Source organism: Aphis gossypii, chromosome X (genome assembly GCF_020184175.1).
Source record: "Aphis gossypii isolate Hap1 chromosome X, ASM2018417v2, whole genome shotgun sequence".
NCBI lineage: Eukaryota > Metazoa > Arthropoda > Insecta > Hemiptera > Aphididae > Aphis > Aphis gossypii.
Window position 1 is genome coordinate 64,416,802 of NC_065533.1, and position 22,497 is coordinate 64,439,298.

The following is a 22,497-nucleotide window of genomic DNA, read 5'->3' on the forward strand; positions in this document are numbered from 1 at the left end:
ATTATACTTATTGGTTAGGTATTACGACTTGCCACAAAAAAAAAAAAATAATAATAATAATCTATTTTTCATTTAATTTATGATTGTATTTTTCCTGTGACCTATAGGCTATAAAAGGAAACCATTCCATAGTTTTTTTTTTTAAAAAAAAGTGATTAAAACACCCAAATAAAAAACACGTTTTAAACATAAGTTTAAAACGTTTTAAAAAATATTGATGACGTTTATAATGAATTGTTTAAAACAGTTTTAAACGTTTTGATTAAAACACTTTGTTTTAAACATAACAACTCTGCTGGTGGTACCCATTCTAGCGTTAAGCAGGCATGTATTTCTTTGCTATTTAATTGCCGTTTAACTACAAAATTAGCAATATCATTTTTGCATACAGCCTAAGCAAGAAATTAAAATACATGCGATAATCAAGATCTTATAATATATATTATATACATAAAAGCGCATAAAGTCAATAATAATATGATCATTAATCATGCCACATTTTTTTAAATTTCTTACCTTTTCATTTTCATTTTGACTTTCATTGTCTTGTAATATCTCAGTTACTTCTGGCTCTTTTGTTATAATATTAGGTTTGACAGCATTATCAACTTGACTTAACGACAATGTTTTAACTAAAACATTGTTTTCAACTGTACATGGTTTTTTTTCTTTATATTAAAAATGGTGAACACATTTTGTATTTTTTCTGCCATTTTGTATAAGTATTTCATAAAAAATATTTTTTTTCAAATTCTTAAAAACACAGTAGTCACTACAACTCAGTAACTCACAAGTCAGTAATTGTAGGTAAATGAATGTAATCATAAAATATATTATTTAGGGACGTTATCCTTATCAAATCAGAGCGACAATTAATAACTTAGATCGACATATAGTATATACACGTATATAATATCGATACCCGCAGCGAAAATGAACGTATCTCAATTTTACGATTTTTTTTTCATTTTGGTATAACTGTTGTTCTGGATTTCCAACGAAGACAGCAGTAACTCAATCATATTGTACATAACGTATTTGGTTGATTTATGCCACTATCACCGGCGTCTGACAATACATAACCTTGCATGATATTATGATAACCACCAAAAAGATAGTGATAATGACGGTAGAAACTAGAAACTAAAAGTATACTTTTATTATAATCTATAGTCGGGAGCACGAAAAATGAGCGCTGCCAGTCATGTTCCAAGCGGTAGTTTTTGTAAAGTGGTTATCAAACTATTAAACCCGGCTAGGTTAGCCCGGCAGCGCAGCGTGATAGTATAATAATGAGAGCCAATGGCTACAGCGGTGGGTACTAACAACGGGTCGCGGGGGCCATCGCTCATTTTTCGTGCTCCCGACTGGCGATTATATAAATGGTAGTACCTACGTCAAAGACATACTTATTCGTTAATCGCATTTAGTTAGTACCAACGATTTAAAATACTTAAATAAAAGATAGTAGTATACTATACATAGGTACACGATACACATAAACATAGCCCATGGGAGGGGGCTATAACCCCCTTAGCCACCCCTTGGCTACGGCACTGCTAATGGTAGAAAGCAATTTTTGCAGCCAAAATTGCTTGAGGCATACTAACTGATACCGTCTGTTAAGAAGTTGTACATATTCTGAAGCAGTTGGGTGGAGTAATGATTTATCATCCACTGGGTAATAAGAAACTGTGAAAACGTGTGTCAATTGAGAAACTGCCGTTGTTTCAGACTTTTGTTACTCACATTTGGGCCGATAATCGAGAGACGGATCGATCAAACGCTTTCCTCGTGGAATGTTGCTTAAAAATGTAATCGATGAATCGCAAAAATTTTTCGTTTTTTCTCACACTATGAGTGTCGTCAAAACATAGACAGACGCAAAAGAGTGACATTCGTGACGGAAACAAATAAATTTGAAATACTGGAGCGAATTCGAGGTTAGTGTTGTTTGACGAGAAGTCATTTTTGGCCATGCCATTACATACAATTTCAATAGTGCCAAACGAACCGCCACAAGAGCAACAATTATTTTCTATAAATGCCCAAAATTCAATTATTATCAAAATTTATAAAATCACAAGTATTTTTGAAAAATTTAATAGTTATAAATGTATATAATATTTATTTATCACTTATGGTTTGAATATTTGATAAAAATAATTCTCATAAGAAAACTTATCGAGAAAAAATAAATAAAGTTAAGCTTAAAATAACTATATATTTTTTTAAATGAAGATGAAATTTAAGATTTTTCAACTTAAGCATTCAATGGTATAAATAAAGAGGTTTTGTGACGAACGAAATTGGGTTAATATTTTATTCTGTATTAAATTTGTTAATTGTATTTTGCAAAATACGTGCAATAACGTTTTCCTCCCGAGTATTCAAATCAACCGTTCGATAATAACGCCTGTCTTTTGACGCATGGATGGAAACACGTTTGGAAAAAACAACATTTTTACCTGGGATTTGGAACACACGTTAGGTACACAATTTTTCAAATCCCATATATCAGTAAAACGTTTGGTTACATAAATTTTAAAATCTTATTTTGTATTTTTTCTATCTAAGAATAGATGGACCTATGTCATAAAGATAATTTCTCATATCATTGTCAACTTTTAACTCATTATTTATATTATATTTTTTATTTTATTTAAAATTCTCTTAATACTGAATTTTTCAAAAATGTTTCTTCTTGAATATTCATCAAGGTGTGGATTCTAATAAAACAATTTGAATATCTTGTATAATACTGACTATTAAAGTCTCGATAAAAAATGCTTCGGGCTCACTTGTTGTCCTAGGATCAGAATATGGACTTTCTGCTTACAAGTACCTATGCCAAAAAAGAACTATTTTCATCAACGAAAGTCTATAGAATATAATCCATAAATATTTCAGATGCGTAAGGTTTGCTACATGCTCTAATATAACATAATATAATAAATATAAGACAAGTAGGTACTACGATGTAGACTTAAACGACCAAATACTCAGATACAGATAAATAATAATCAAATTCAAGTCGGAAATAATCGGACTAAAATAGAGTGTAAAATTATACATCATAATTTGAGAATGACACAAAGCTATTAGTGCATGAATATATTAAATGTATGACTAAAACTATAAACGTTTCATAGACCTATAATCAAAAACGGCCGGTTGTGTTTGAAGTGCATTAATAAATCGTTATCAGAACGCTATAAAACCATAAGATCATTAAACGTACGTATGTATCCTGAAACATATTATCAACTGCCGATTAACGAAGATCGTGGAAACTCGATGACGCTGACCAGCAGCCAGCAGGAACATTTTAATAACATGTAGGATAGAGACAATAAGAAGGAATCCGAGATAGGACTCTTGCAAATATAATTCTCCAGAATTAATACGAGCACCTTCGCACCGAACTGTTTAATAATTTGGTTCTGAGGAAATTACTTTAATTTTTAATTTTTTAAAAAAAAAGTGAGTTAATTTTTTTATATTTATTTTGACTATAAGAAATGCAAAATATATTATCCAAGATCAATACATTTTTAGATAACGAGTGTTCAATTAATGAATCACACAATGATATGTATGATAAAATGTATATTTATAAACTTTTTGGATTTTTTTAAAACCCATTAGGATTATTTAAAATTTCTCAGATATAAAATACGTGTGTAAAAATGTACGAGTTTTAAAATAGATTTACCTCAGGAGTAATGACTATTTCGGTAATAGCCTTGATTATAAAATCGTACTTTTCATTGAATTTTTTTTTAGGCTCTTTGCATCTAAATTTTAAAATCTGTAGTTCTATTCTATTGATGTATTCAAAACGTTGTATAGAAGATAATTTTGAAAACATATCACATTTTACATCGCCACAAAGAATCAAGTTTTTAGACTTTAATTTAATTGTGTTTACTGTACTAGGAAACCAATCACCAGGTCTAGTAGAGACTTCCCAATCATAAGGAAGTAATAGAGTCTGAAAATAATAAATTTTGTTAACTCATTATATTACTTGTTTATAATTGATAATTATTAATGTATTTTATTTTAGAAGTATTTAAATACTGTAACTGTAATACAATAATAACACATGGTGAAAATGTTAAGTATCTATAGGTACATAAACTTTTTTGAAATAAATCAATATTTCAAAAACTGTCAATGCAGAAATATTTATTTTAGGAGTGAATCTTCAATATAATAAAAATTAAAACTGTTTAACTGAAAATAAAATTCATATAGCTTTTTGGTAAATTTTTTTTGTTATTACCTAGTTGAAAACCCTATCATTAATATTGTAATATATTTTTAAATCATAGGTATAAAATCAATAATTCTAACTAAAAAATAATTTGTAAATTTTTAAGATTTTGAAAATCAGTTTTTCAGATACAGAATTCAAAAAAAAAATTGTATACCATGATTGGTAGAGGTTGTGGTAGAAAACTATTACTCTCTAATTACACATTAGAAAATCATAAACACACAATTTCCAATCAATAAAATTAGGATTTGATGTCGTTAGTTGACGATAACTACATATCAAACATACACCATAATTTTAAAAAAAATTACAGTTTTAACTACCTATATTTTATAAATGTATAATTATTGTTTATTTGTTATTTAATTCAATGATGAGTTTATTTATTTTTATTTTATTTAATGTTATTATATTTTACAATTCAATCAGCATTAAGATATAATAAATAAATAGTTTATTTTATAATTTTTAGATTTGTGCTCAGCTCTAAATATTACCACAAGATATAGGTTAACAGTTAAATTAAATTTTGGTTTATTCATATCTTATTTCGAATTCTTCTGAATAGAATTCGAAAGAAAATCTTTCAATTCACCATTAATTTAAACATAACCTGATTTTGCTATGAATAATGTTTATTTTTTTTAAATTACTTTATCTATATTTATTATGCAATTATACATATAACCATAGGCGCAACTAGGGGCAGCTTTGGGAGCTAAGCCCCGCAAAACTACTCGTAGCCCCACCAAAAAAAAATATTTTACCTTTGGTTTAGTTTTGAGGTGGGGCTATAAACAAGAATAGCCCCTTAAGATTTAGTGTTAGTTGCGCCACAGTGATATAACTTATTACAGTTCAAAAATATAAATGCACTGTACAAATCTATTAAAATTACGATTAGATTTATTTTTTTTTTTTTTTTTTTTTTTTTTTTTTAATAAACCCGCGGCAACTTAGGCCATTGGGGATGGATTAGGTTTTTAATCGGTTATTACTGTAAGGTTGGGAACGGTAGGGAGAAACACGTGTGTGTGTTGTGGCAGAATTTCTAATGGGGCACCCGTAGGTTTCTGCCATGCCCCGGGGTGGGGGATGGCGGCACTTATTCTCCGGACACCGTGACTTGCCCGAAGAAAAATGCCACCCGGTGACCGCGGATCGAACCAGCGACCGGCTGCGCCGCAACCGACGCCTTAGACCACACGGCCACCTAGTCCCCCATTAGATTTATTGTTATAATACTTAAGAGGACATTACATTTCATACCTACATTCATCATTTGTAAAAACAATTTTCTATAAAAAAAATGACTGCTCACGCTATAGTATTGTGATTGTTGAAAAACCAAATTGATATACTACGCAAAGGTAAAATGTGTCAGTTTAATAACATTTTTAGTTAATTTTTTTTTGTTGATATTATTAATACCAAAAAAAGTAAACAATAAAAATAAAAATAAATAAAAATATGAATTATAAAATAATAAAAAGCTTTTTGTTTCGCTTAACTGTAATTGCTGCCTAGCTGCTTAGACATTCTTTTTGTGTTTTTCTATATATAATTTCAGTATTGTACAATAATGTAAAATGGTACTAAATCATTTCTTAATGGTAGTCACGGGATGAATCGTAAGCTACTCTAAATTAGTATTTAAATACATTTAATATTTCAACTTATTAAATTTCTATTGAATGTCATGAAAACTAATTGAATCAAACTCATGAAAAGTGTGTATGTGTGAAATAATTGTTCCTACTTTAGTTTGTACCTATAAGAAAACTTATTATGTAGATATTACTGAATTCGTATTCGATTAATAATTCAAGGTCACATATTATTAAAAAATAAATTTAATATCTTAGACTTATTACTTTGTTCTCTAGCTTTGCTTTTAGATATTTAAAATGATCATCACTTCTAAAATTATAGGAGGAGTTCGATGACAAATTAGTTGCTTTTTGTAGAGCTTCTTCAAATTGCTTTTGATAATTTTTATCTTGTGATAAACTAAGAATTCCATTCATTTCTATTAACCACTTATAGACAATAAAAAGATTTTTGGTTCTTTGTTGCTCGGTATAATTTTTGGTATCTTTCTTTTTTAGATGTTTAACAAAATCATTAAGTGATTCGATTGCTTAAAAATAAAAACAAAAATATGTTTAAAATTATATTTGTATGGCTAATTCATAATAAAATATAATAGTTTATAGAAAAGCGGTGGCATTGGTGAACTACAATGATAATACGAATCATTTTAACCGATAGCAAAAATGTAATGATTAAGATAGTATAATAATGCAGTACATACCATGTTTAACATTTTCAATATTTTTCTGATATATTTCTGAGTCGATATCTAAAGCCGCAGTCACAATTAAATGTAATACGTCCTGTTCAATAATATGATAATTTAGTGATAGTTCCTGAAATTATGTATGAATTACTTATTTAATCCTTTAAATGTCATTTAACTATTATACTATTTAACTTTACTTTAATTAAAAATTTAAATTAAATAAAACAAAAATAATGTCAATTTTTGTTTCATCGGAAAACCTATGTTAATTTCGTTATCTTCCCTGATGAGACCTTTATGCGGTGGAAGAATTTCCTGGTATTTAATTATATCTTACCAAGTGATCTAATCAGTGTTAATCTTAATTGCTTGATGCAGAAATGCCACTTCTGGTTTTGACTAGCTAGAAGTGGCTGGAAGTAAACTCAATTTTCTATAACTAATGGGACGGTAAAGCAGAAGGCAACCTGTTAGCTCTAACTGACTGAAAAACCATGTACCTCCAATTTGTCAAGAGAGTTTCTGGCACGAAGGTAGGAATATACCAACGAAGATCTTGTGGGGTACCTGGCGCTTCTCACAGCATTATCCTTATCGTTACACTGGACTTTGTAGCTAAGGAAAACCCTTTCCTATGTTCCGTGGGAACAAAATTTAAGAAAACATAAACCACACCAGAGGGTCAACAACAGATCAAAAGGTGAAAAACGGACCACTGCCCAGTAAACTAGTAATAGTAAGTAGAATACAGTAAACTAAACCCCAAGAGTAGCGGTTGTCAGACAGCCCCCTGCTGATGGCTCTATTATTAGTGCTGAGGTAGTCGTATCCCAAATTATCAACGACGGAAAATGGAAACTGGACATGCAGTGCAGGAGAAACCAGAAAAGACGATTTTGGACTTGAGAATGATACTGACACTAAGAATTGGCTGAAATAGATCTTATTTACACCCCAGCTAGATTCCTTAGAAAGTATCTCTCTACCAAGGAGGGGAGCTTCAACCTATTACTTCAGAAAGTAGTGTCTTTCAAGCATGATCTGCTAAGATCAGAAGTTCGGAGCCAGGATGTGATCAAGGAGATGCTTTCTATGATCACATGCCTTAAAGAGACATTCATTGGTATGTAACGGATGTCACAGTAGGTACACAAAAATGACCAGTCGCAGAATGGATTGATAACTACAGATGCGTTTAACGATGTGACAACACAAAAAATGGTCTTTGATAATGACCAGGACACGGAGATCCTCATTGCTGTTACGGAGGTAATAGTCAAAATTGATGTGGGTGGTGGAGCAGCAAGGGCATATCCCCAACTGTAGTATCAACAAAAGCTGTTTAGCTGTTAGCACGCAAACTTCAACAATTCCTGAAGGGTGGTCGGTGAGGCCATGAATTTAGGTAGTGCAAATGACTCAATAATGAAGATACTGATTTCTAAATTGTAATTTTTATTTTATTTTTCAAAAAATGTCAAGTTGAATAAACAATTTATTAATGATAAAACAAAAGTGTTCATATTTGCGAAAGATAAACTTTTTTAAAGGTGTGCAGTACACCTTTTAAAAAGTTTAACAATAATTTATTTACGAGTACTTAATTACATACCCATTACTTAAAAAATAACATTTTACAACTTATATTTAAAATTTAATACAACATATTTATACAAAACTTACTTCCTTAAGCTTTTCTTTTAAATCTTTATTCTTCAAATCATATAGAATACGTAATTTTGGTGTAATTTTTTGCTCTAATTCTGAATAATATATAGGTCAATTATAAATTAATTAAATTGAGTAAGTTAATTATAAAGAATAGGTTTTGGTTTTGTTAATCTAAATCTATGATACAACTCAATAACAATAGGATCAAATAGCATTTAATAATGAATAAGTTAAATATATTAATATTTTAAAACTAATAAACTAATAAAAATAACTAAAGTAATATATTATTTACGTGGATCAATATTCTTCAAATTTGAAAATGCAATACATATCGGTGATTTATTTTCTTCAAAACATAAAGTATATATGCCCAGTGCCAGTTCAGTTGCTTTGTAGTTTAATAATCTATCCTATAAAACAATTCAATTTATCATATTTCTTAGAAAAAAATAATATTCACTTAAAATTAATAAATTATTAACATCATTTAGATTTTTGAACAAACTAAGTACCAAATACGTTTATCTTATAATAATTTATTTATATGTTTATGTATAATCATTTTTGTTTTGGAGCATAATATTTTGTTAAACATTTTACATGTGATAATATTCATGTTTTAATAACTTATTGTGTTATTAATCTACTTAAATTTTTTTGTTTAGTACTGGTTTAAATTAGGTACGGAAATACACTTCTACTTGTAATATTCTACAAATACTTAAATAATTATTTATTGCTAAGGTAGTTCTACTTATAATTATCATAACATTTTGAATCTTGGTGAGCTCTATATACATTATACACCTTTAGAATAGGCATTACACATTTCCATCAAATTTACATTTAGATCCTGAGTGCAGCTAAAGTGAAGAAGTTTTGGTTATACAATGATGTTTATTTCTTTTTACTTTTTTTTTTTTTTATTCTGGAAACACTTTTTCTCCTACTAAACATGCTCAAATATACTATGTATAGTATTTTTTTTGAAAGGTAATGTTCTTGAGCTAGTACTTTAAACAGGTCATTTTTCGGTTTTCGAAACGGTACTTGAAATAAAAGCGGTTAAAGGAGAAAAAACCAACGATTTCATGATTTTATAATATTAAATGATTATGGATTGCGTTTTATACCAAAAATATTGCTTCAATTGAAAAATAACAAGGTACTTTTTATGTTGTAATTTAAATTTTGTTTCTTCCAGTTTAAAGTTCAGAAAATTTTAGCCATTTTAAAGCTATTTACAGACATTTAAATTTTTCAATTTTTTTTTTTTGTACTTAGGTTAAAAACAATCGTAAAAAACATTAAGTTTGGGTTGTTTACTTATATTATCATTATCTAGACATCGTAAAATTTTCAAAACATTTGAACTACTTTTGAGTTTTTTTAGAATTATATAAATTTTTTTGTTAAGTAACTGCTAATTTTAGATTGTAGACGAAGTGATGAATGTATTGATTTTATAATGATGTGTTTTTTTTTTGTTTTTGTGTCTGTGTATAGCATATAAGTTTTCCTTCAAGTATTTATAGAGACAATTTGAAGCATCATTATAGGAAAAATTTTAAGTACGTTTGAATTTTAAATTTTTACGAAATACCGTATTGATAACGATTTATCCTCAAACGATTTTAAATATTTGTTATTCTTCAAAAAATATAAGTCATAGATACTTGAACATTTCATCAGTTTAGATTGGCATTTTCTTTACATGATTTTATTTTCAAAATATTATGAATATTTTTGAGCTATTTATAGATAACTGAAATTTTAAATTTTTCTGAAAAATTTTTTTTTAAGTGTTGATAAAATTGTTTTGGCCCAATAAAAATATTTGAAAATGTAATACTAAGTTTCTCATAAGTTACTCTTATTATAGTGACTTAAAAATTATAAGAATATATATGCACAATTTTTGTATGCCACCTTCCCGACTTCTCACTTACAGTTACTGCACCTACCTACACTACCCGGTTACTGCACTTGGGCTTAATTACATTTAGTGGCAGAACTCTGTACCATTAAAAACATTTAGATGATTAGATTTTATATGAGTATTAAATATTAATACATAGTAATCTTTATGAGTAGTAAAAATGCTATGAGTAGTTTTTTGTACCAAATTAGATTAGGACTTTGATTATTTTTAATCGTGTATTTTTACGAAACTCCACTTTTTTACAACATCAGTTTTGTTTTTTGTTATAATTCTGAAATTAATAACCAACTATTCTTAGAATTTTCACGCATTATAAATAATATTGCATGATCACTTTTTATACCTACATAATATTAACTTTAGTTTAGCGCTTTACAGTTATTTTTATAAATTGATATAAATTACATTACTTATGCTTAATAGTTTTAACATATCTACTCATCAATATGCAACTGCATGGCTGCATATCGAAATAGTTAATTGTTTACACGTTTTTTTTTTTTTTTTGTATACTAAATAAATAATAATTTTATATTTTAACGATTAAATGTTGCATCACAAGTTTATTTAGACTGTTTAAAATTTAAAGTATTAATATTGTACTTACTTCAGTGGATAAGACCGGCTTTTCAATTGCTTTATATATATTAATTATTTTGTGCATTTCTTGAGGACTATTATAGAAAAATACTAAGAACTTGTACAAAGACATATAATCCCATTCTAAAATATCGTCATTAAAGTGCTCCCATAACGTTTTTTTTTCTAACCAATTTTCTAATTTTGTTTTCATATTATCATCAATGTCCTAAGGATGATATAATAAGATAAATTATTTAATCTAAAAAGAAAATATTTAGCGATTATTGTAAAATTATTTTAAAAATTACAGGTATATTTCTAATGAACACTTATTACTTAACTTACTATCAAACTAACAAATGACCTTTGGGTTTTTAAAGAGATGTATCTCAATTATTCAATTAAAATGCAATGAGCTTAAATCATTTTATGTTTAAGGGTTATCTACTTCAGTGTTTCCCAACCTTTTTCATTCTACGCCCCCCCTTGCAAATTTACTAATATCTCATTCCCCCCTTAAATTAGAGTATAGACAATTATATTAAACTATTATCATAATTTTAAAAATGTATTAATTAAGTATAAAAAAATATATATATTAATATATATATTAATATAAAATACAACAAAATAAAAAAATAAATTAAAATATTTTAAGTATTATATTATTTTATATAAATAAGAAAACTAAATTTAATGAGAAATTTGAGGCTGTTTTTTTCTTACTAAGTCCATAATCCGTGGGGATATTTTTGACAACGCGCAACGCATATCATTTTCAACATTCAACCGATTTCTTTGTTTGGTTTTTATTTGCAAAATTGTAGAAAAGCCTGATTCACAAAGATATGTAGATACAAATGGAATCAAAACACGGAGAGCTTTTTCTTTTTACTTTTGGATAAGAATTGATCATCAAAGGCCAAAACTCTGTCAAACATTTTTCATCGAATATATCTTTTGCACTTGAATTCGTCTTAAGCTCCGAAAATTCATCCTGATATTCATCAGGAACTTTTCCAACTGACAATCTAAACGGATTTCGCACTAAGTTCAACTCATCCCCGTTGAGTTCTGGAAAATATCGTTCAAATTCATCCTCTAGAGCAGTTAAATGTTGAAAAATTTCAGTGCTTAATGATTTTTCATCGTCATTATTGGTGGAAAAAACTGAAGAAAGTTCTTCAAACATTGCAAAGTTGTTTAGTTTAATTTTTCTTTTCAAATTTTGTAATTTATTTTTGAAAGCGCTCAAAGAATCTACATATTTGATTATATTTGTATGTTTTCCTTGCATTTGAATATTGAATTTATTAAGCTACTCAAATATATCAGCCAAGTACGCAAGACGTGCAATTCAATTTTTGTCATTCAACCAATTGAAAAATTCATTTTTTTCCTGTTCTTCGAAAAATAATTTAAGTTCATCTCTAAGCTCAAAAACTCGTTTTGTAACATTTCCTCTTTGACAACCATCGAACATTTGTATGAAAAAAAAGTAAATTATGATCGGAATCCATATCAATACATAACTGTTTGAAAATTCGTGAATTCAGGCCCCCCCCCCCCTTTTAACAAAATTTACAATTTATACTACTTGATCTAAAACTGTGGCAAATAAACCAGAAAGAGTTTTTGAAGCTAAAGCTTGACGATGTATTACACAATGAGTACATTTTACATTTGGAGACCGATTTTTCACATGAACTTGGAATCCAGATCTTGAACCCATCATAGCTGGCGTTCCATCTGTACAACAATCACAGAGATTATTCCACAAAAGATTTTCTTTTTCGAAAAAGATGTAACTTTTTCTAAGATACCTGTGGCCTCTGTGGTGGTTTTAAGAGGAGTACAAAAAAGAAATTCTTCTTTAAATAAACCGGAATGAACATATCTTGCAAATACTAGTAATTGAGCACATGATGCCACGTCTGTTGATTCATCAAGTTGAATTGAAAATAGACCAAAGGCAGCTGACTTAATTTCTTCAATAACTTGATTTTTAATATAAATTGCCATGTCATCAATTCGTCTTTGAATAGTGTTATCTGATAATGGAATTGATTCAATTTTTTTTTTCTTGGCTATTTCCCAATACAGTTTCTACCATTTTAAGAGCACACGGCTTGATTAACATTTCAGCGATTATATGTGGTTTTTTTTGTTTTGCTTTTTCCAAAGCAACCACATAAGAAGCTTCAATTACTTTATGGTTATTCTCTTGAAAAAGTCCAGTTGAATCTAGTTTCATTTTTTTAACATATTCATATTACGTTCAAAAAAACTTTTGTCCTTACCTTTATGTTGAGGATGAACGTTTTCTAAATGTTGTTTTAATTTTGTAGGTCTCATAGAATCATTCGATAAAACTTTATTGCAAATAACACACTGAGGTTTCTGTTCTCCATTGATATTGATTGATGTAAATCCATATTGAACATAACTTTCATCGTAATTTTTTTTTTTTTTGAGTTCATTATATTATTGTACGTAACCACGGTATTGCCGGTATTAGTAAGAAGTGCAACTCGACTGAAACTGTAAACGTAAATTCGGCAAAGTCGCATATAGAAATAACATTTCAACGCATGCTTATATCTGGATTCTAGTATCCGTTATCGAAGACAAAGATAAAAGATAGCCATGAGCCGTGCGAATCAAACTTTGTATCTATTAATATTAGGTTAAATGCGAAAAAGGTTTATCGACTTTATCGTTATAATAGGTATATTGTAATTGTTATCGATGCGCGGTAATCTACAAATTAATATAATGATTTCAATTGTACACATTGTAAAATAACGTAATTATTTATATTTATATTATACCTATAATTTTTTATTATTTTATATAATATTTCGTAATTTCATCATCACTATATTCCCCCCCCCCAAGAAGACTCTGAATTCCCCCTGGGGGGGGGGGGGAATTCCCCCTCGGTTGGGAACCACTGATCTACTTCTACGTAATAAATCAAGTCTTACAAAAATAAAGTTCTATAGAATTCTATTAAATATCATGTTTTATTATGAACTATGACTTATAAAATTGCATTTTATATCATAGTTTCATTTTTGTTGCATATTACACTTATCAACTTTGATTTATTTTAAAACATTGTATAATTATTTTTACATATTTTGTCAAATTATATAAATTAAAGGTGTTAATCGCCCGCAAGGGTACTATGTAAAGAGGAACGGGCTTAACGAACCCAGTCCCTGTCCCTAGTTAACTGAGGTTGCAGCCTGAAGGTCACATAGATGACGTCTCAGGTCAGTAAGGTGTATCAAAATCTATACCCTGAAGCAACCTTAAACCTGTTGGGCCCTCCATTAATGGAGGTTGTCGTAGGACTAACAACCGTACACGGAAAAACACACATTGTTACGATTCAACCAAAATCGCCTCGGATGAAATATGTGGAGCTAAAGGACTTTTCGATAGGAACCTGGAATGTAAGATCGTTGTATAGGGCAAAACATTTGACGACAGTTATATCGAGTCTTGAACGATATCAACTGAATATAGCTGCGATTCAAGAAACTAGATGGCCAGGGCAAGGAAACCTAAAAACAAATAATTGGACCTACTTCTATAGTGGTGGACTGGATCATCAAGCAGGGGTTGGTTTTGTGGTAAACGACAAACTGTTACCTAACGTAAAACGTTTTGAAGCAATTAATGATAGAATATGCTATCTAGAACTAAAATGTAAATGGTGCAACTTAGTTATAATCAACGGCTATGCACCTACTGAGGATAAGAATGAAGCAATTAAGAATGAATTTTACGAAAGACTGGACACAGTGTGTGACTTACTACCAAATAGTAAAGTGAAAATATTACTTGGTGATTTTAACGCTAAAATAGGTCAAGAACCAATCTTCAGCCCGACAATATGGAGTAATAGCCTACATTTGAACTCAAATGACAATGGGACGAGACTTATAAACTTTGCTATGGTACGAGATATGGTACTAAGTAGCACTACCTTTCCTCATAAAAATATACACAAACAGACATGGGTATCGCCAGATGGGCGAACGAGAAACCAGATAGATCACGTAGTAGTAGATGGTAGATTTAAAAGATATGCGTAGCATGAGAGGTAGTAGCGGAATATCAGACCATTTCATGGTGAAAACCAAAGACTATCAATAAAATGGAAAGAGCGAAGAGCACCTGTCAAAAAGATAAACATTAAACCACTTAAGTATTCTCAGACGACAAAACAGTACAAAAATAGGTTAAATGATATACTGCGGCCAACGGAACAGGCGAGCAGTATAGATGAGATGTGGGAAAAAACAAGAATTCGGTCAAGAAAATAGCAGAGGAAGTTCTGGGATATCAAGGAAAATGATCAATAAAAAAATGGTTTAACGAAGATTGCAGGACTGCCATGGTAAAAAGAGACGATGCAAGAACAACAATGTTAAGGAATCCAAGTGAAGCCAATAAACGAGAATTAGCCTTAAAACAAAAAAAAGTAAAGCAGATAATCAGAAAAAACAAAAGAATGTGAGAGAAAACTAGAATAGAAACTATCAAAAATAGCTACAAAAGTAACACAAAACTTTTCTTTTAAAAGGCAAATGAGGTTAAAAACGGATTTAAACCAAGATCAAAAATAATGAAAGATGACCAAGGAACATTAATAACTGATAAGGAAGAGGTAACAAGAGAATTCAAAAAGGTTTTCGAACAAATGTTGAATATATCAACTAAAACAGAAGCGGAAGACAATAATATTGTCACAGTAGAGCAATATTTAGAAGAACCCACGTTGGAAGAGGTTAAAATGGCGGTCGAAATGCTAAATGGAGTTAAGGCATCAGAAGAAGATACTTTTAAAGAAAAGAGGAATTACTCTTGTGATTAACTTAAAACAGCTGATAAATAAAATATGGAGAGAAGAAACAATACTGAAAGCATTCAGGTTTCTATACTATGCCCAATATATAAAAAAGTAGATGAAAAGGAACTATAGAGGTATATCCCTGCTTAACACAACTTATAAAGTTCTCTCGAACATAATTTTAAATAGGCTATAACTATATGCTAAAGAGATAGTAGGAGAATACCAAGCAGGTTTTACAACTGGAAAATCCACGACTGACCAAACATGTCATCAAACAAATAACCGAAAAGAGTCATGAATTTGATAAAGAAGTGTACCTGTTATTTGTAAATTTTAAACAAGCCTAAGATTCAATAGCTAGATGTACGACGTACGTTATGGAATGTAATGGTCCAACTTGGAATACCAGCTAAACTCGTTAGGATGGTGAAAGCATGTATGAAAAACTCCAGGTGCAAAGTTAAGTTCAACTCGGTGTTATCAAAGGAATTTACAGTGACCACAGGAGTAAGACAGGGTGATGCTTTATCTCCGATCCTATTTAACATCGCGCTGGAATCTGTAGTTAAAGAAGTATTGCAAAACGAGCCACAAGGTTTGAATATAGGGCAAGGAAAACAAGTATTTTTGGCCGCTTACGCAGATGATATAGTTGTTATAGCAGAGACAGAGGATAGTCTCAACTCTCAAGAGAACAACCGACATTTTAATTGATGCAGCGAAAAAGATTGGACTTATCATTAATGCAAACAAAATCAAATTCATGATTGTATCAAGGAGAGAACATCTACAAAATGCTTTAACAGTAAAAAATTTATCATTTGAAAGAGTTCAAAACTTTAAGTACTTAGGAGTAGATATAAATTCGCAGGGAGATAGCCACGAAGAAATCCACAGAAGAATCGCAGCTGGAAACAAATGTTATTTTTCACTAGTCCAATTATTTAAGTCTAAAATATTATCAAGAAAAACAAAATTCCGATTATATAAGACCCTTTTTAGACCAATTGTTTTGTATGCCTGTGGGGCATGGGCGTCTACCAAGTCTGACGAAAACAAATTAATGATTTTCGAAAGGATAGTCCTGCGAAAAATATTTGGGCCGAAAAGAAATGACGAAGGTAGCTATGAGATAAGGTCAAACAGAGAACTTAATGCTCTATATAACGAGTCTAATATAGTTTCCACACTCAATAGCCAGAGAATAAGATGGGCCGGTCACGTCTGGAGAGCAGAGGGCCAACTAATATCGATCATCACGAAATGGAAGCCAGAGAAAAGTCGACCGAGAGGAAGGCCTAGACAACGATGGGAGGACCGAGTTAGGGAAGACCTCAGAATGCTAGGAGTACGGAATGGAGAAGAACAGGCAGCACACAGAGAAGCATGGAAGGAGATAGCGGAAGCGGCAATGGGCCTAAATGGCCTGGATTAAGCCCATAAAAAAAAAAAAAAAAAAAAAAAGGTGTTAATCGTTTTATCTATTCTATGTGATTTTAATCAACGAAACAATGGGTTCTTTGGTACTTATTTCATAATATGTATAAAGCATGGTTCATAAGGAAGTTTTCGGTAAGCTAACTAAAAGATTTATTGTAATTGTTATATAGTTTTCTTTTCTGTTTTTTCCAATCATGTTTTTGAATAAAAATCAAAATTTTTGTAATTGGAATACAATCAATTAAATACATAATATATTAAACAAAATTTTTTTTAAAAAAAAGTATAATAACTGTAGTATTTTGAGTTATTTTCAGTATTTAATTGATATTTTAAATTGAATATACTTACCTTGCCTAAAAAGTATCCTCGAAACAATAATACTGCTGAACTAGGAAATGATCCGTAATTTGGACAATCAAATTGTTTTTCTTCTTCTGATATCTTATTTATTATCTCCAATGTTTCGTTATGATGTGGATCCAAACAAATCAGTATATCTACTTTCAATGTTTGTAACACTATAGACCACACTCTTGCATGTTTTCCTTGATTATCCTTTGTGACTATTTCGAAAAATGTCAAACCTGAAAATACAATTATTATATCTCATATATAATAATATTACATTCGTATTAAATAATAATAATAAATCAAATTCTAACATGAAAACATTCTCTTTCTAGTTTCTAATATCCATTTTATAATATTAGTAAACGTGTGTAATGATATTTACCTTGATCGATCACATCATTCGCTAAATCACAGTTCTTAGAAAAATAGTAGGTACTCGCCGCGACATAGAACGATTGAATTAACACTATCCACTCTTCATTTGATAATAATTTATCATTCTAAAATAATTTATTTGTTACAATTTTAATATTAATAATTTAGAGAATACATACTTAACTTATGTAATCAAAAATTATAAAAGTTTTTTAGTATTTAAAATTAATCATAATATACCTACTAATGATTTAAGCTCTTTTGTAATGAAATTTAGTAGATGTATAGATATAATCACAATGAATTCACTGTGTTAAACCACAAATTTAATACTTTATCTATACCAAAATACTATTATTATGAATTATCTCATACCTATCATTATATATTCAAAATTTTTTTCACTACAAATCATATTTGGGATTTTCATTATTACTCATTTTATTTTTTATTTTATATAACTATCAGATTTATTTATGATACACACTTAAGTACTTACATGTTTATATTGATTTACTAATTTGGTATGAAATTTAATTCTATAAGTGTCAGTCCCTATTTTAAGCGCTTGCTTCCATTGGTCTTTAATTGCTGAAAATAAAATGAAAACCTATAATTAAAAAATCATGAAATTTACTTTTGTTAGAGATATTTCGTTCACAAATATTGAATAATGCAGTTTCATGGTGGTAGCGTTTATCAAATACATAGAATATATTATCACAAAACAACCTGTTCATTTATAAATATTCATTTTAAAAAAAAAAAAAAAATTAATTATGACTATAACTATAAATTTGATACCAAAAATCCGAGAATTCTATGTACTAGTGAATGTTGATTTACTATTGTAATCAATATTTATGTTTATGTTGCATTATTATTATTTGTATTTAATACTTATGTATTATGATTAGGTACAGTTGGCAAAAATATGATCATCTGCTACAGCAACAGTTGGTATTGAAATGTTTACTAGCTTTGTGTGTCCTACAATATTATCATATGAGAATATTTCCTCCTAATCGTTTTTGTAAAAATCGTGGAAAAAAATGAACTAGACGAAGATATTTAAAAAATTGATTGCCACTCATAGCCGGTTTAACTTTGTTTTTCCTTTTCACTTTATGTCTAAACTATTTAGTCTCTGTGCTTTCAGTCGTTGCTTCATTCTGTTGTGATTAGTCATTGTTCACATTAACGCGATAATATTATATTGATTCGTTTCTAAAATTCATTTTTGTAAGAGCAAGTTTTTGAGGAATCCAAAAACATGCATTATATTGTATTAACCATCACGGTAAATACTGTCGTAAGCATTCTGAAAATCAATGAATACTTTACACAGTACACACGAATGATTTGAATTTATATCTTTTTTCATAAATTAATATAATTGAGTGTCATATAATAATTTAGAATCAATTAAAATATTTAAATACTACTATGTTTTATCATTATTCTTTTAATTACTCATTTACTTATCAGGTATCTTCTGAATTTTATTGAGAAAACAAGGATCATAGTCCGCTCCACAATTGCTTCTTACTCGTAATGTTCACAACCCATACTTACCTATTATAGATTACCCCGTGATCGATTTTATTACATTAATGCCTGTTGTTTCAATATATTTTTATGAATCTCTTTATTGTAAGATATAGTACTGTAAATATGGTCTTTGATAATTATTTTTGCTATTTTTAGGTTTTGTATTAATAATTTGACTAACTTTACATTATGTTTTGAATAAGAATATTTTCGTTTTCATTTTTTTTAGACTAAGGTCAATGATTATTATCATGTTTTTTGTTATTTCATAAAATATTTTTATAACATCTACGTTATAAATTTCATTCTCCAGATATTTTTTAATTTGGTACATACAGTAGATGAGTGTGTCTATTAAAGTAAGTAGTAGTATTAAAGTAGTAAAATCTCATGTATCGACCACAAACGGATAAATGTGAGTTACGATAAAAAAGAATAAAAATATATTATAATTTAAAGAGTCGACCACAGATAACAATTTTATTAAATGAGTAATACACGTACACATATTATGAAATAGTGATTATTAATAATTAAGAACGGAGGTTAACTTCTAGTAAACGTATAACTTTGCAGTTGGACAGATAATGATATGGACTAAATGTAGTCAACCAATCAATAAATCTATCTAAGTTAGCTCGCAGCAGTTGACAATCGTCTAAAGAACAAACTTGTGTATAAAACAAAACGTCATCGGCAAAACATAAAACTCGAAAGATCTGCAAAGTACAAAAACGCTATAAATAAATATGAAAGCCATTGAGAAGAATTTTATTCCTCTCTAAAACCTATAAGTAGCTAGAAATAAGTTATATTTTATACTGTAAAATTAATCCCACTGGTCTTTGGTACCTATCATTAAAACAGGATATATACCACGACGGGTATGGTTACTCGAAAACAGATTCCTTAATTACTTAAGCAAGAGCTTTATGATTCACAGCGGTAAAAGCTGTGTTTAAGTCATTGTAAATTATATCTAGCGCTCTGAAATGATTTAAAACATAATTTCAAATAAAAATACTCTAAACTGAATAGAAGTCATATTGTTCATCTATAAGTTGGGAAGGATTTCCCCTATGGATAGGTAAATCAGTTAACAAAGTGAGCTCCTAAATATCATCCATAAAGAATATGTCGGAATTGACCTAAGCTCAAAAAAAGATACCTAAGAATCTATAAGGTATAACAAATTTAACAATACAATAAATAAAATTAGATTCACCAACGACTCTGGGACCAGGAACTGAACAACAAACTACATCAAATAAAACCTTTTCTGTCACCTAACCTGAATCCTCCCTCAAGTACGAGAAGACAACAAGTAATATGGACACGGATGAAAATTGGACACACTAACATCTCACACGTACACCTAATGAGAAGAGAGCCGAGACCAAACTGCGAACTATGCAACAACGCACCGATTTCCACAGCACACCTACTCCTGGAATGCTCTAATCTATCTGAACAAAGAAAAATCTTTCCACACTTAACATTAAGAGATATTTTAAGTATAGATAATTTTAACCACCTAATAACATTCCTTAAAATAACTAATCTCTATAATAGAATTTAAATAATTATATATTATTGTTACCTATACTATTAACACCATATACCTTTATTATACTGTACTTCCTTTATTTAAATATTAATATTAAGATGATTGTAAATAACTTGTAAACATGTTTTTCCGGCTAATGACTTTAATGTTGAAGCCTTATCATTAATAAAAAAAAAATAAATAAATAAATAAAATTACTATTGAAAACAACAACTCCAATGTTAATGACATTGTGGAAATACAAATTTTATCAACAACAACATTTATCTTATCGATTAGAATATAATGATGAGAAATAGTTGGAAAACAAATTAGCAGACTCTTTTAGAAGAATTTATGTCATAGAGAGTCATTGCTGCATGAATTTTATTGTTAGACGTTTATTATTACCTACCAAGTGATTAGGATTGTATATCAATGAAGTCCATCTCGTTAAACATGATGCTTTCTATGAGATGACTCAGACTCGTATTTAAATTGGACATGATAAAAAAATTCTCTTATTTCTATCATGTTTTAAAGAGAACTTGTACATTTCATACGTTTTTTTTTTTTTTTTGTAAAAAAATATGTTTATGGTTGTTATTTATCAAAGTACTGCGCAAGCAGTCCTAGCATTGTCGTTGATACTACAAAAGAAAAATTAATTTAAATTTTTTTAAACCAAGGTGGAAATGGAGATTCTCTAAAATAGCATTTCAGTAACAAATCAATTACTGATACATCGTAGTGAATATTTATAACTGAATAGATGTCGCAACATTGATATATGTAGTATCAATCAAAAGACTATTTCAATAAACAGCTCTTGTAATAGCTGGTATTGTGGAAGTAGTAGGAAATAATATGTTTGATCATCAATTGAATTCACAAGAGATTCATCAACGAATCACAGTTTAATTCAGGAACAGAGAATACTTGGGCGTCATTTAGAACGCCAATGAGAATACCACTACTGCCTAAACAATTACTAAAACTACTACTAAAATTTTAAAACAAGTGTCTCAGATCAGTATTCAAGAAGTTAATATTATGTTTCATCGAGTACAATTGAAATTCAATTTAAACCTCTGAAATATTGGTAGAATCTGGACAGAAGACAGATACTTGGTATTCAATAATAGAAATGGTTAACAGGTAGTCGTTTATATGTTCCTTCGTTTCTGGAAGTACTTAGAGATTGTAATTTTGGCTTACCGTTTTCAAAGATAATCGTAACCTAGATCCACTGTTTTTGTTCACCGATCAAAATTCATATAAGAAGTACGTGAATAACTCGCTGCAATTTAGTTTTGTCAATAGACATTCAAAATCCACCCGGAAAGGTTATACCATTGCGTTTTGCAAAGCTCAATACAGACAAGAAACCTAACCCTTTACTATAGATAATAACTTTTATAAGATGCTAAGCATTGAAACGTGGTTTACTAAGATGAATAAATAATTGTTTACTGGTACATCATCGTCCAAATAGTTAAATTATCAACGGCTACTTTTTCATGAGATATTTTCGCAAAGGTAGAATCAAATTTTTTATAAATAATTATATAAAAATGTTTAC

At 29.3% G+C, this 22,497-nt stretch overlaps 1 protein-coding gene across 3 annotated transcripts in view; it reads right to left on the bottom strand.

Annotated features, from left to right (window-relative positions):
* LOC114120731 (uncharacterized) overlaps positions 1 to 22,497 on the bottom strand; it is a 59,933-nt gene that overhangs the window by 22,704 nt on the left and 14,732 nt on the right. For 2 of the 3 annotated variants that reach the window (XM_027982738.2, XM_050206305.1), the window contains exons 6-14: positions 18,318 to 18,409; positions 17,826 to 17,943; positions 17,441 to 17,676; positions 10,808 to 11,008; positions 8,551 to 8,668; positions 8,268 to 8,347; positions 6,597 to 6,711; positions 6,157 to 6,422; positions 3,716 to 3,994 (exon numbers count right to left, since the gene is read on the bottom strand). In XM_027982738.2, the coding sequence (XP_027838539.2) occupies positions 3,716 to 3,994; positions 6,157 to 6,422; positions 6,597 to 6,711; positions 8,268 to 8,347; positions 8,551 to 8,668; positions 10,808 to 11,008; positions 17,441 to 17,676; positions 17,826 to 17,943; positions 18,318 to 18,409 (1,505 nt within the window). The remainder of the gene's footprint in view (positions 1 to 3,715; positions 3,995 to 6,156; positions 6,423 to 6,596; positions 6,712 to 8,267; positions 8,348 to 8,550; positions 8,669 to 10,807; positions 11,009 to 17,440; positions 17,677 to 17,825; positions 17,944 to 18,317; positions 18,410 to 22,497) is intronic. The other variant, XM_050206306.1, reaches the window with a different exon arrangement.